The sequence below is a fragment of the Micropterus dolomieu genome, linkage group LG10, assembly GCF_021292245.1.
Source record: "Micropterus dolomieu isolate WLL.071019.BEF.003 ecotype Adirondacks linkage group LG10, ASM2129224v1, whole genome shotgun sequence".
In the NCBI taxonomy this organism is placed as follows: Eukaryota; Metazoa; Chordata; class Actinopteri; order Centrarchiformes; family Centrarchidae; genus Micropterus; species Micropterus dolomieu.
In genome coordinates, this window is record NC_060159.1 from 14,210,118 (window position 1) to 14,223,856 (window position 13,739).

Here is a 13,739-nt window from a genome sequence, read left to right on the forward strand (position 1 = left end):
ACTCTGGACTTAATAAAGCACAGTGGACCAACACCAGCAGATGACATGGCTCCCCAAACCAATACAGACTGTGGAAACTTCACACTGGACTTCAAGCATCTTGGACTGTCTGCCTCTCCATTCTTCCTCCAGACTCTGGGACCTTGGTTTCCAAATGAGATGCAAAATTTGCTCTCATCAGAAAAGAGGACTTTGGACCACTGAGAAACAGAGCAGTTCTTTTTTTCTTTAGCCAAGGTAAGACGCTTCTGACGTTGTTTGTTGTTCAGGAGCGGCTTGACAAGAGGAATACGACATTTGAAGCCCATGTCCAGGACCCGTCTGTGTGTGGTGGCTCTTGATGCAGTAACTCCAGCCTCAGTCCACTCCTTGTGAAGCTCCCCCACACATTTGAATGGCCTTTTCCTGACAATCCTCTCCAGGCTACGGTCATCCCTGCTGCTTGTGCACCTTTTTCTTCCACACATTCCCCTTCCACTTAACTTTCTATTAATGTGCCTTGATACAGCACTTTGAGAACATCCAACTTCTTTTGCAATTACCTTTTGAGGCTTTGCCTCCTTGTGGAGGGTGTCAATGATGGTTTTCTGCACAACTGTCAGGTCAGCAGTCTTCCCCATGATTGTGAATTACACTGAACCAGACTGAGAGACCAATTAAAGGCTCAGGAACCCTTTGAAGGTGTTTTGGATTAATTAGCTGATTAGAGTGTGACAATTTCAGCCTACAATACTGAACCTTTTCACAATATTCAAATTTTCTGAGATTTTGAATTTGGGGTTTTCATAAGCTGTAAGCCATAATCATTATACCAAATAAAGGCTTGAAATATCTCACTTTGCATGTAATGAGTCTATATAATATATTAGTTTCACCTTTTAAGTTGAATTACTGAAATAAATGAACTTTTGCACAATATACAAATTTTTGGAGTTTCACCTGTATCATAGCCTAAGATGTGTCAGTAAGTGATGCTTGATGATGATGCAATAAAACGTACCGCGAGAGGAGGATGTTGCAGTTTTGAGCTCGACGGCCATCAATGAGTGACAGCTCCTTGACTTTTTTAGAGCTCAGCGTGTCGTCCTCTGCCTCTTTCTGTGAGCAAAGTGACGAAGAGCTTAGAGGGCAACAGGCTATTTGAACACGCACCTTTTAGTTTTAGGTTCAGACGGTCAGACACACAACGACACGTGCCCTAAAAGCCCAAACGTGAAAATACAGTACAAAGGCTTTGAGAACACACATTCATGAGTACATGCAAACACGACACACACAAAAAGTCTCACAGGCTGCATATTCTGTTGGACACACTTTAAGTAATAAGATGTAGCTGTAAGTAAAATAGACATGAACATAACATATAAATAAAGTCTGATTGAATCCACTTGGAGCGACACAATTCCAGACTGTACATCTACGGTACTGTAAGTGCACTCACCTGTTTGCTGTTATTGATCATAAAGAAGTCCTAAAATGCAGGCAAGAAGCAGGGAAGATGTAAGCACTCATTAGAATAAGTAAAGCAGTTACATGATTGCAGCCCATAAAAACAAACAGCAAAATGAATCAGAGCTCATTCAGCACTTAGATGACGGGTGGTCAATCAGTAATGAAGTAAGAGGCAGTGAGACATGTGGTTGTTCAGTTGATGAATGCATGCTTATGATTCACATGCTGGGCATGTAAGAAATCTGTCGAGTATGTAGTTTTTGTTTTGGCATTTTTCTGTTTAATCAGGCTAATCAAGTCAGGATCTATCTTTGTGTTGGTGAAAGTCACATTTCCAGTTAATTATCTTTTTTTAACATCTTATAATGTGTGTTGGACATGCTGAAGGTCATGTTTGAACACTGGTTGGGTTGAGCTGGAACAACAAGGACATGCTCATTCTCCTTGGTAATGAAGACACTACGTATTATGGAGAAATGGGAACTAAATGAATTGCAAACTAAAGCCGTGCAGCTCACTCATGCACTTTCAATCATATATGGCAGAAAGTTCAAAACCACAAAGAAAAATAGCAAAATTTGCATTCCAGTAGATGATTCAAGCAACGTTTTGCATCTAATAAACCCTTAAATCTATCTGGCAATTTCTCCCTTCTACTTTTTTGACTTTTGAAAATGCTTCGACCTCTTCCCTTCTCCCTGCTATGGATGACCTGAGAGGCAAGTGAGGGAACTTAAGAACAAGTGGAAAAAAAAGGTTTTGTCATGACAATCTTTATAAGTTTCTTAGATGCTTTTTTTTTTTTCCATCTGTGAAACAGGCAGAGAAAAACGTTTTGGCAGCTGGAAGAAAACACTTTTGGTCCTATTTACAACATAGGGTAATGGTAATGGTGCACTTCAGCCTCTTGTGGCCAAAATAATTATTACAACAACAAATGCTGACAAAAACAATAAAATGTTTTCACAGAAATTAACTTATAATGATCCTGGGTTTACCTGTTCTTAAGTCATAAACACAGGAGAGATAATAAGTATTTAGATCAGACTTAGGAAATGAATCACCAGAATAATTTTTTCTCACTTGCCTCACAGTACTTCCATACCCTTCTATAACTTTGCTTGAGAAATTAAAATTTGCAAAAAAGAAATGCAGACCAGCTGAGCCCACAGCCACCCATCCCACCCAATCAATTGGCCCTTCCCCGTCTCTCTCTCTGACACTAGACGGCGACATTTGGTGAGTTTGGGAGATGAAATGCATCATCCTCAGTACCTGCTGTCTCTGATAGGCTGAGAAGGTCTTTTCAATGTCATCCAGATCCAGGATTTTGAAAACCTTGGCATCGTCCACCTCCATCCACACAGTGCCCTCCAGTTTGTTCTGAGCCGAGGAGAATAAGACATTTTTATCTCCTATTTTAACACACAGCATTACTATATTCTATAATATTGTGACTCTCACCTCAGCTAATTTGGACCAGTTGAAGGATTTGAGCGGATTGGCTGGCTGGGGAATGTTCTTTGTCTTCAGGGACGGTCCTAGGGGTGCTCCTGGAGGGGGGGGGATACCCCCGAAGGGTGGGCGTCCAGCAGGAGGCAGTGGTCCACCTGGAGGAGGGGGTGGGGGAGGTGGAGGAGGCATCATGCCCCCAGAAGGCGGCGGCGGGGGAGGTGGACCCATACCTGCAAAAGCAGGTGTGGGTGGAGGAGGCAGAGGGCCACCGGGGGGCCCGGGGGGGAGGGGAGGGCCTCCAGGAACAACAGCTGCCTGTCTCTGCAGGGAGAGATTAATGCCGGGCAGATTTGAAACATTGAGCTTCTAATATTACAGTTATGGTAATATTAGCATAACAAGAACACACACAATCATATATATTGGTATATAATATTTATATTATAAATATATATTTCATATATAATATTTTCTGTACAAATCCCTACAGATGCCTTATGTCCTGGAACACTGGTTTCGGACCTGAGGGATCAGAAGATAATTAAAGAAAAATTTTTGTGGTGTTTCTTATCAAACCACAGTGTACTTTTCCCTCTTCAGGCTTCTAATAATACCAATGTCTGGGGGGCAGAGTACTTGCTTTTTGTAATAACACGTTTTTTTTTACTTTTTCAGTTTGCATATGCCTTTGTGAAGTTAAAAAATGGATGTCAAATAATTTCCTCCAGCTGAACTCAAAACAGAAATCCTGGTCATTGGGTCCCAGCAGATGGCAAATCAAATACTGCCATCTGCTGGTTCCCTAGTAAATCACATTAAGCCTGTGGCAAAGAACCTTGGTGTTTGGTTTGATAGTAATTTAAATTTCGAGCTGCACACCACAAAGCTTGTTCAATCATGTTTTTATCAACTTAGAAATATAGCAAAAATTCGATCTATGTTAACTTTTAAGGACACCGAGACCATTTTACACGCCTTCATCTCATCACGCCTGGATTATTGCAACAGCCTTTTCACCTGTTTAACCCAAAAATCTATTGATCGACTCCAGACTGTCCAGAACTCAGCTGCCAGGCTTTTAACCAGAACAAAGAAATATGACCACATTACATCACAAAACTTAGGGGGACAGAGCGTTTGCTGTCAGGGCCCTGAGGCCTGCCCGAGGAAATCAGGTCAGCTGAGTCAGTGAACTCTTTTAAGTCCCTTCTTAAAACATACTTTTATAGGAGAGCCTTTCCCAATCTTATTTGACTTTATTTTATCCCTTTTATTTTATTTTACTAATTTTATATTAATTTATCATGCTCTTATCTTGTTTTTTTGTATTATTCTTTACACTTGTTAAAGCACTTTGTAACTTGTTTTTGAAAAGTGCTCTACAAATAAGGATTATTATTATTATTATTATTATTATTATTATTATATTAGTTTCTTTCTTAAATTCCTCCTGCTTCAAAAACATAGGTCTTTCTTAATGTATACATTTCAGGTGTCCAAATTGTATTCATTGTACAAAATGGCCCTGCGTATTTCACTGACGGGTAATTTGTACTATGGTGACATACTAATGTTACTATTAGTGTTACTATTTCGAGCAATCAACAACATAAAGTAATAAATTAATATGTTATAAGATTGAAGTGTGAAATGGTTTCTATTTTTGCATTTCAGCTTTTTAACTAGGGCATCTGAACATCTGTCACTGCTCTGGACCACCACTGGCTGTTTATATACAAGATAATATTCAATCAGGTTGTATTTTAAGGTTATTTTAACGTGACTCCAGTGAATATGAAGGACAACGTACAGTGCTGAGTTCATGCAGTTGGGCAGTGAGTTCGGCCACTTGCTGTTTGACATTCTTGTGCTCGGTGCTCTCCTTTTCCAGCTTCTCTTTCATCTTGTTGAGCGTCTGCATCATGTCCTCTTTCTCTTGAGTCTTTGCGTCACATTCACGCTCCTTCTTTTCAAACTTCTGCTGCAGCTCGTGGTGCTCTGTGATGAGAAGTCACAGCGATATATATTTTACTAAAAAGGTGAATTTAATGGGCGACCACCTTTAACAAACATATTCTATTTCAGGTTCAAGTCATTTACAGTCTTACTAACCTTTTCTCATTTTCTCTGCCTGCTCTTTCCACTGTTTGACCTCATTTTCATTGACCAGCCTGCAGAGAGGATGACACACACAATCAACTACAGTGTCCACACGAACAACTCCAGTGATTGTTTATCCTAACTTAAAAAAAGGGAAGCTATTTTTGAGCCAACACGGGTGAGCACACAGCGTTTTAACTTCCCAGGAAACACGACACTGTTCTCCATTCTTTAATCTGGCAGCAGAGTAATCTGTTCCATGTACTCATTCATGTGTCTGTTCAGTGGAAATCAGAGGACTCACATCCGGACAACGTTCTTCACGTTAAAATTCTCCAGTGGTGTGACGTCGGGGTCGTGACCTTTGTCATTCTGCAAGACCATCTGCTGGACAATACGGTCCAACAGCAGCCAGTACTGCACAGTGTTACCGCTCCTCTTGTCTGAGGAGAGAGGGAGAGACAGTTTATTAGCCTGCTGGCCTGATTTTTATTATTCAGGATTAGTATGTCCAGTAGCCTCTCAGAAAGCAAAGATTTGAGTTGGATCCACAGCGGCTATTTGATAATGATGAAACAATGGAACGATGTGTCAAGGCATCTTCTAAAATTACACTGATGAGCCAAAGAGTGGCGCCATAAATACAGGTTACAACAAGGTGACAAATGTTGTGTTCCTGCTTGGCACATCATGTTAACACACACACACACACACACTATATAATATGAAGTTAATATTATTTTGATTCCTCTTTCTATTTGAGTACCATAACAAGCTTGCACTTTATGAACTCTTGTATATAACTGCAACACTCGTATTTGCGGCTGAAGTGTTAATTACACTCTTGATGTCCCAGGAAAGTAAAAGAGGGGGAGTCTAATTAAAAAGCCACAGAGAGGGGAAGGAGAGCACTAAAGGAAAAGGGCTACTTCAGCTGTTTGGTGGCTCTTTGATTTCAAGTGAAATTATGTGGGAAAGCTGGCTAACTGTATTCTGACTTGATGCAGTCTCTAGTTTTGAGGAAGCAAAGTATTCAGTTTGGCCTGAAATGTGTTTATCCAATTTCTGGACCGACTAATCTGGACAAAGTCAACATCCTTGGCTAGAAACCAGAAGGTACAGATGTACTGTGTATTTTCTGAGAGTATTAATACTACCGTGTTTGCCTCATTATATCACAAGAGAATTTAAATTCACCGGCGTCTTTTAATCACATTTTACACATTAAAGATTTTGAACCCTTATTTTTGTGCGACAGAATTTGTGTATGATGCTGAATTTTAAAGTTTGCAGCCCAGTAATGAATCATTTAAAGAAACACTCACGTGGCATGAGGAGACAGTGGTGCAGGACAGACATAAAGTGCGGGTATGCATCGGTGTGGTTCATCTTCTTGCGGATGAGGTCAAAAACTTGGGTGGCACTTTTCGTGTCTATATGTACCTGGAGGAAAAGAAGTAAAACAACAGCCCCGTGATTATCTACCGCAAAATATTTCACAGAAACAAACGATGCAGGAATTAAGTGAGGAAATTATCTCTTTTTCTCTCCATACCGTCTCATATCGTTTTGACAAAGCCAGCTCGTCCTCGTTCCGCAGCATCTCAAAGTAGTCTAAATGCCTGAGTGTGAGCGGAAAAGAAATTAGAGAGGAAGCCTGCAAATGTGATGCACTAACTTTAAGTTTTACTTGGAAAGATGACAGTCAAATACATTCTCTCTCTAGGGCAGTAGTGTTGTCCTATATAAATTGACATGATTAGAGGGTACAATTGCGTTTTTCTGTATTGATACATGACTAAAAGGTTTTCTGGATTACTAAATTCAGACAAACCTTTTCTTATCTAACTCTTACACCAAACTAATCCCTCATATCTTTGATTTCATGCTGTTCAGCTTCTGACTTTTCTCTGTTCCATCTCACCTGTCTAATGTGGAGTTGTCATGAGAACGAAGCTTGTCGATCACAGGTTGGATCCCCAACATGAGAAACTCATACCGTAGGTGGATACGGAATTCCAAACTTGTCTGTATTTGAACAAAATAATAAATTAGCAGAAAAATAGGATGCAAACAATGTTTAACAGTCTCTTGAATGAGTGGCTAAGAGACATGGTGACCTTCTAGTGTGAAAGGAAGCATAAAAACTGTCTAATGTGTATAATTCACCTCTCCAGCGCCTTGACTCAGCACAGCATTTATAAACGACATGATGGCTGTTTTCAGGTTGACCTCATCTCTGTATCGCCCCGTACTCCGGTCCAGATCGTTTATAAGTGTCTGTGGGAGGACAGGTTATTACAGGTGTTAAATATCATCACACGAGGATGACTTTATCTGTCTGCAAAAGATTTAAAACCCCAACTGTGCACATTGCTTGCTCCCACCCACCTGAAATCGTGTCCTCTCACAGGCGAAGCGTTGGTAGTGCAGCATGGCCTCCAAGATCTTTTTGTGCCCACCAGGCACCAGACACACAGCACCCATGATCTCTAGCACCGCCACCTTGGTCTTGATGTTCTCTGTGGCCAGGCTCTGTGCGATGATGTTGATGCTCTCGGAGTGAGAGAGGACGTGGGCGCGGCCCTGCGAGTTGTTCATCAGAGCTTTGATGCAGCCGATCAGAGACGTGTGGATCTGTGACTCTGTGGTCTCGTAGTCCATGCTCTTCAGGAAGTTTAGGATGCACGTCAGGCCGTCCAGGTCGATAAAACGAGTCACGAACCTGAGGGGGGAGCAAGCACAAAGAAATCATCTTAGTTTAGTGACAAATTAGTTTTAGTGACTTAATCCCAGTACTTACTAAACTAAGACTAGTTTTAATATTAACTATAATTATAATGCTCAGATGTCCTGAAGTACAGCTGTCGTATTACATGCCAAAAAGCAAAATGTGTGTATATTTATGCATCTTTGTTTCCTTGTCCAACTAAATCATCTTCAGTAAATGTAATAAACAACTCAAGACATTTGCTATTAAAGTGAAGTGAAAAGCTCAAGGTGCTGAAATAGAAAGCAAATGTTACCTAGTCTCCTTTTATGTACATTCACAGTACGGAAAAATCTTTAACCAACACTGCAGTGACCTTTATGGGTGTTCGATTCTTAAAGGACTCATTTACATACTGTTGTGAGGAACTAAAAAGAGCGACTGACAAGTTGAGATAAGGTTAAAAGAGAGGAGATGTGGTGCTAGATGATATTATATACAAATGACAGGGAGGAGATAAAAAAAAAGACAGAACAGAGTGAGATGAGGGAAGCATTTGTCCACCTCATAGGTTGTGTCCTCAGAGCCGTCTTCAAGCTCTCAATGGTTTTGTTCCTCTCTTCCTCATCTTCTTTCTCCAGAGCGAGGAGCGTCTTTCTCTGTTCAGCAACCAAATGAAACATCAGAAAGACCTGAATCAGTAGTACTAAATCAAATCAAACTAAAGTGAATCTAATTTTGAAATGAATTCCCAGAGGGCAAAATACTAGGTTTAGTTAAAAAGCAAAAAAGCTGCTTCTTGGTTTTTATTATGACAAACTGTCAAAAGATGATGAAGATGCAGATGCAGTAGGTGGGGGACAGTATGTGGACAATCACAGTATTATATAATTTAATTATTTAATTATTAACTGTTCTATTGTATTCCTAATGAATGCAAGAACTTTTTTTTTTTTTTTTATAATTTACAGATTTGTCTCAGAGGGCTTTATGGATAAAGAAAACTCTTTAATAAGGAAAAGAAAAACCTCAAGAGAAGCAAGAGAAGGATGATTCCCTCTTCCAGCACTGTTTTGTAACCATTTCTAAATCCAAAAAAGAATAAATGAAGTTAATGTTATTACTTACAGCTGCCATTGAATTGAGCTGATCAATGTAGTATTCTGGCCAACTGGTTGCACTTTTGTTTTCTTCTTGTTCCTGAAAAACAGAAAATAACAAGGAATGAACGATGCTGTGAAGAGATCCAGGTAGGCTTGGTTTTTAACAAGTCACCCAATGCGAAGAGAAAAAAGAACATGAGGTAAGTTCATTAGAAAAACGTGTTGTATTGTGGAATTAAAAAATGTTTCAGAAGAAGTTGGACTTGAAGGAAATATTTCAGAAAGTCACATGAAGGGAAGAGTTGTTATTTGGTTCATGTCACATGTTTGAATACATCAAAGTGAAACTGCAAACCAGATGGAGAACTTTGAAAGACATGAAGCATACAAACAGCAACAAACACAGAGGGAACAGAAGGCCCAAGGAATAAATGGACACAAATGTAGCAGGGACTCAAAGTGGGGCGACACAGATATCCAGCCCATTTTATCATCAAACGCTTTGCTGAATTTCAGGAGGTGGTGCTGAAAAAGAGAGCACAGCTGCTTGAGAAAATCTTGAGATTAGCAAATGAACATTAAAACTGTGGATTAAGTACATGGCCTGATTTATGCTGAGATTAATCTCCTGACAGGCACGTTTGTGTTACAAGTGAAAAAGGAAAAAAAATCTGCAAGACATTTCTTAGATGATTTAATTTTCTAACTCAAGGGAAAACACTGAGGATAAAATGACTTGACCATGAACTTGGCTTGTACATAAAAGGCCCCCCGGCTTTCATTTTAACTCTCGCTCCATTAAGCTCAAGCGAGCTGTGACCATCAGAAACTAATTGGGCGTCCGTTAATAAAGCGGCCGACAGAGGCTTGGCTGCCCTGAAAGAAACTGCGGGCCTTGGCTGGTCTGCAGGGATCGTGCAGCGACAGGAAGGACTGATCCTGCTGTTCCACTCAAGGCCGGTGCCAGCCTGACCAGGCGGGTGCTGGAAGAAGTTCAGTCCATAAGCGGAGCAGACGCAGAGGTGGGACCGTTTCCTTTTGCATCTTAAATAGTTCATCTTTCAACTCGGACGTCAGCATGCTGAGATGTCTCCAGTTTATTTAGGGTCGTGATGAGAGAGAAAAGTGGGGAGATTATTTCTGGAAGTTTATTTTTTTCCACATTTGAGAAAGTAAAGATCAAAGGCACGTTAGGAAACAGGAATCAATCGCAGTTATTTAGGGGTGAAAGGACAGCCTGCTTGAAAGAAAAGTTAAGTTACAGCTCTGTCCTCTCAGAAATTAAAGTTGTTTTTTTTTAATGATATTTGAAACCTAACTACAAAATCTCTGATAACAACCAGATCAGTAAATCTGCTTCTTGGCAGATGATGTAACCTAGAAGAGAGCTGACAAGGAGGAGGAAGAAGATTGATTCTCTGCAGCATGATTTCATCAGTTCAGGTGCCCGGCCAAACCAAACAGCTAAAGCTTTGCTGCTTTGACGGACTTATCTCCCCCCGGCTTCTGAAGCCAAGAAACGACTGCGAAAAAAGCACGGCCTCATCACTGGTGCCCTGATAATGACCCCACCTTCCTCCTTATCACCCCTCTACACACACATATACACACAAAAGCTGCACCTGTGGAAGTGAAGCCTTCCTGTTTTCTTTGGACAACCGACCGCTTCCTTTGCCTCTTTTCCCCACACACCCACACACACACACACACACACACACCCACACACCCACACACACACCCACGCCTTCCTCTCTGAGCTCAGATGGTGGGTTTGTATCTGTCTGGGTCGTGGCCAGAGCCTGCTGCCGAGTCAGCAATATATTGATGTCTTTCTGTCACTCCTTCCGCTCTCTGCTGTGCAGGTCGATGCTGTACATAAAGATTTTGTTCCATCAAATCCTCCCCAACCTTCCCAGCATCACTGAAACAACCCTGCACACTCTTTGGAAAGCTGAACATAGGCGGAGCAACATTTTTGGGGTTTATTTTCAAAACGCCTTATGAGGCTACTTTGGGCCCAGAGACTACTCGTAATAAGGCCACTAATTTGGGACACAGCAGAAACGGGAGCAGACACCGTGCTGTTTCCATTTCCACTATCACTCGCCTTGTTGCTGCTGGCTAGTGGATGCTGTGTGCAGCCAAAACAAAGTGAGTTTCAGCTGAAAAGGGATAGTTCGTTGTGGCTTGTAATGTAGCTATTTAGGCCTCTTATCATAGTCATTGACTCCAAAATACTCAAAACCTACTAATTCTGCATTATAATGAGTTGCCGCCATGAATACACAATATGGGCAAACACGCAAATCTTTAAAGGAATAGTTTAGTATTTTGTGAAATATGCTTACATATTCACTTTCCTTGTGAGAATTAGATGAGAAGATAGTTACCACTCTAATGTCTGTATAGTACATATGAAGCTATAGCTAATCCAGTCACCTTAGCTTAGCATAAAAACTGCGAACTGGGGAAAAACAGCTAGCTTGGCTCTGTCCAGAAGTAAAAAAGATCTTCCAACCAGCACCTCTAAAGCTCACTTAACATATTTGTTTAATCCAGACATAAACATAAACACGTCAATATAAAAATAAAAGAAATAAATAAATTACGCATTACACATTGAAAACATATTTTTTTCATTCATATTTAAACTGTCTGGGCTAAATTTGACTACATACAAAATAACATTCCTTATATTTAACATAATTGGAACCGCTACAATACTTGGATGGGTTTTTGAACTTTTGCCTTTCTGCAGCTTTTCTGCAGAGCTTTACCGTACACTGCCATGCAAACTACCCATCAATCATAGTAAATCCCAATAATCCTCACATCCAGTATGTAACCGGATGTAGGAAAGCTTTCATAAATCTGTATGCCCTGTCTGCATATTAGTCAGGACAGGATATCCCTCACACTCATACCTATGGCCTTGAGAAACACTGCCGTACTAGGCACATTTAGTGGTGGCTGGAAAGCTCAACTCTAGTTGATCTAAACTAAAGCAGGCATCTGTGTTTTCCTGCATGTGGAGGAGGAATTAATATACAGGGAAAGAAGAATCAGCTGACAGTCCTTTAATCATGAAGACAGGACTCAATGAAATATGACACTGTCACACAGTGGTGGAGTATGTTCTGACTACACGAATGCTTTGATAGGACAGGTGTATTATCAAAAAAGAGAAACCGCATGATTAAAAAAAAATCCTCCCTTTAAGGAAATGTGCCAAGCTCTTTGTTTTTGAATCAGGGAGGACAATCAAACAATGAGACAAGAACATTATAGTCTAGGAGAAAATACGCTCTTTGAAACAAGACCCTACTTGTGAATTCAGTCTTGCAATATATTGTGTACTTTATAATTCCCGACACTATCCTATCTGTTGGTGGATTATCTAATGGAACAGGCTGAATTTAGCTTTGTCTTACTCCCTCTCCTAATGCCTATTTTTATATCCACCTTGTGTAACATTCACATATGTACAGATGTTCTTTGTAGTGAAGAACAGGAAAGTGACTGTAATTGAATTGATACATAACAGAATTATATGTTTTCTTTTCATTACAATACATTATATCTGGGTTTATACTGTTTTGTGAGCATGATGCTAATTGTTTTCTATTAAATGTGCTCGTTGCTACTAAAATGTTCTCTCTGACTTACTGAACACAGCCTTTGAAGCTAATCTCTTGCCAAAATGTTGTTGATACCAATAATACCTGGTGTGGGAGTTCCAGTGCAAAGGCCTCAACATTGTAACGCTTTAAAGCACAATCATATAGTATTTAGACCTTTGTAAAAAAGAAAATCTCCCAAGAGTATTGCATAAAGGATAACTGCTGCATATCACAACCTGTGTATTGGTAAAAGCTTAGTTTCATTGGCGGCGTAGGGGTGTAAGATGCTGACCATGTAATCCTAATGTCTCTCTCTTTCTCCTCATTTACAATCAGCTCTTTACTGTGTACCAGAGGTGGGACCAAGTCATTGTTTTACAAGTCCTAAGTAATTCTCAAGTCCCAAATCAAGTCTCAAGTCAAGACTGACATGTCCATAGTCAAGTCTCTGTCTGGTAACAAGTCTTTGAGTTTGAGTCCTAAACAAGTCATAATGTGCTCTCTCACCAAATTTAGTACCATTTTGTATTTTTTAACAAGATTTAAAAATGAAAAAAGGTGCAGTTTCACACAACAAATGTAATTTCATTTAATGTATTAAATGAAGTGTTGATGTGCTGCATACATTTTTTTCAATATCATAATTTATATTTGGGCTAGGGGAGGGTTATCAAGTCAATTTGAGTCAAAAGGCTGAAGTCCAAGTGAAGTCACGAGTCATTGGTGTTAAAGTCAAAGTGGAGTCTTTTTTGATTTTGTCAAGTCATCATATTTGTGACTCGAGTCCACATCTCTGCTGTGGAACATCTAATAAGAGGCAAAACACACTTATATATAAATAATAAAAAACAAAACCTGTAACCATACATTAATGACATAACATTTGGGCATCAGTTCATCCACCGGCACAAATGGATAATGCTTCCTGCTATACAAAACTTCTTGCCCTGAATTTTAATGTGTGTGTTTTCATCTTCAGGTATCAACAAATCAATGAGAGAGGAGATTACATAAACTTGGCAGCTCGGATATATGCAGCAAAAGCAGCCAGTCGGCAGCAAGCCTGCGGAAGCTGATGTGGAGTTTGACATAAAGCACAAGGGAATCTTTTACCTTCTTCTTGCTACAGTAGATTTGCCATTTCTTCTCTGCAGGCAGGGCGAACATGGCTTCCCTGTGTTTCTCTGTAAGGTCCAGCTCATCCTGCAAAGTGGGAAAGAAATAGCAGAAAAGGTTAAGAAATGTTGGTGAGGAGGGTTCAAAGGAAGAGAAAAAGCTATTATGTCTTCACAATCCTTT

At 40.1% G+C, this 13,739-nt stretch overlaps 1 protein-coding gene across 4 annotated transcripts in view; it reads right to left on the reverse strand.

The window, feature by feature from the left end:
- LOC123978299 (disheveled-associated activator of morphogenesis 1-like) overlaps positions 1 to 13,739 on the reverse strand; it is a 51,558-nt gene that overhangs the window by 7,647 nt on the left and 30,172 nt on the right. For 3 of the 4 annotated variants that reach the window (XM_046061491.1, XM_046061493.1, XM_046061492.1), the window contains exons 3-17: positions 13,554 to 13,643; positions 8,846 to 8,917; positions 8,282 to 8,376; positions 7,399 to 7,732; positions 7,177 to 7,287; positions 6,932 to 7,035; positions 6,563 to 6,629; positions 6,333 to 6,450; positions 5,312 to 5,450; positions 5,020 to 5,078; positions 4,718 to 4,905; positions 2,917 to 3,228; positions 2,728 to 2,835; positions 1,442 to 1,471; positions 1,001 to 1,098 (exon numbers count right to left, since the gene is read on the reverse strand). In XM_046061491.1, the coding sequence (XP_045917447.1) occupies positions 1,001 to 1,098; positions 1,442 to 1,471; positions 2,728 to 2,835; positions 2,917 to 3,228; positions 4,718 to 4,905; positions 5,020 to 5,078; positions 5,312 to 5,450; positions 6,333 to 6,450; positions 6,563 to 6,629; positions 6,932 to 7,035; positions 7,177 to 7,287; positions 7,399 to 7,732; positions 8,282 to 8,376; positions 8,846 to 8,917; positions 13,554 to 13,643 (1,925 nt within the window). The remainder of the gene's footprint in view (positions 1 to 1,000; positions 1,099 to 1,441; positions 1,472 to 2,727; positions 2,836 to 2,916; positions 3,229 to 4,717; positions 4,906 to 5,019; positions 5,079 to 5,311; positions 5,451 to 6,332; positions 6,451 to 6,562; positions 6,630 to 6,931; positions 7,036 to 7,176; positions 7,288 to 7,398; positions 7,733 to 8,281; positions 8,377 to 8,845; positions 8,918 to 13,553; positions 13,644 to 13,739) is intronic. The other variant, XM_046061494.1, reaches the window with a different exon arrangement.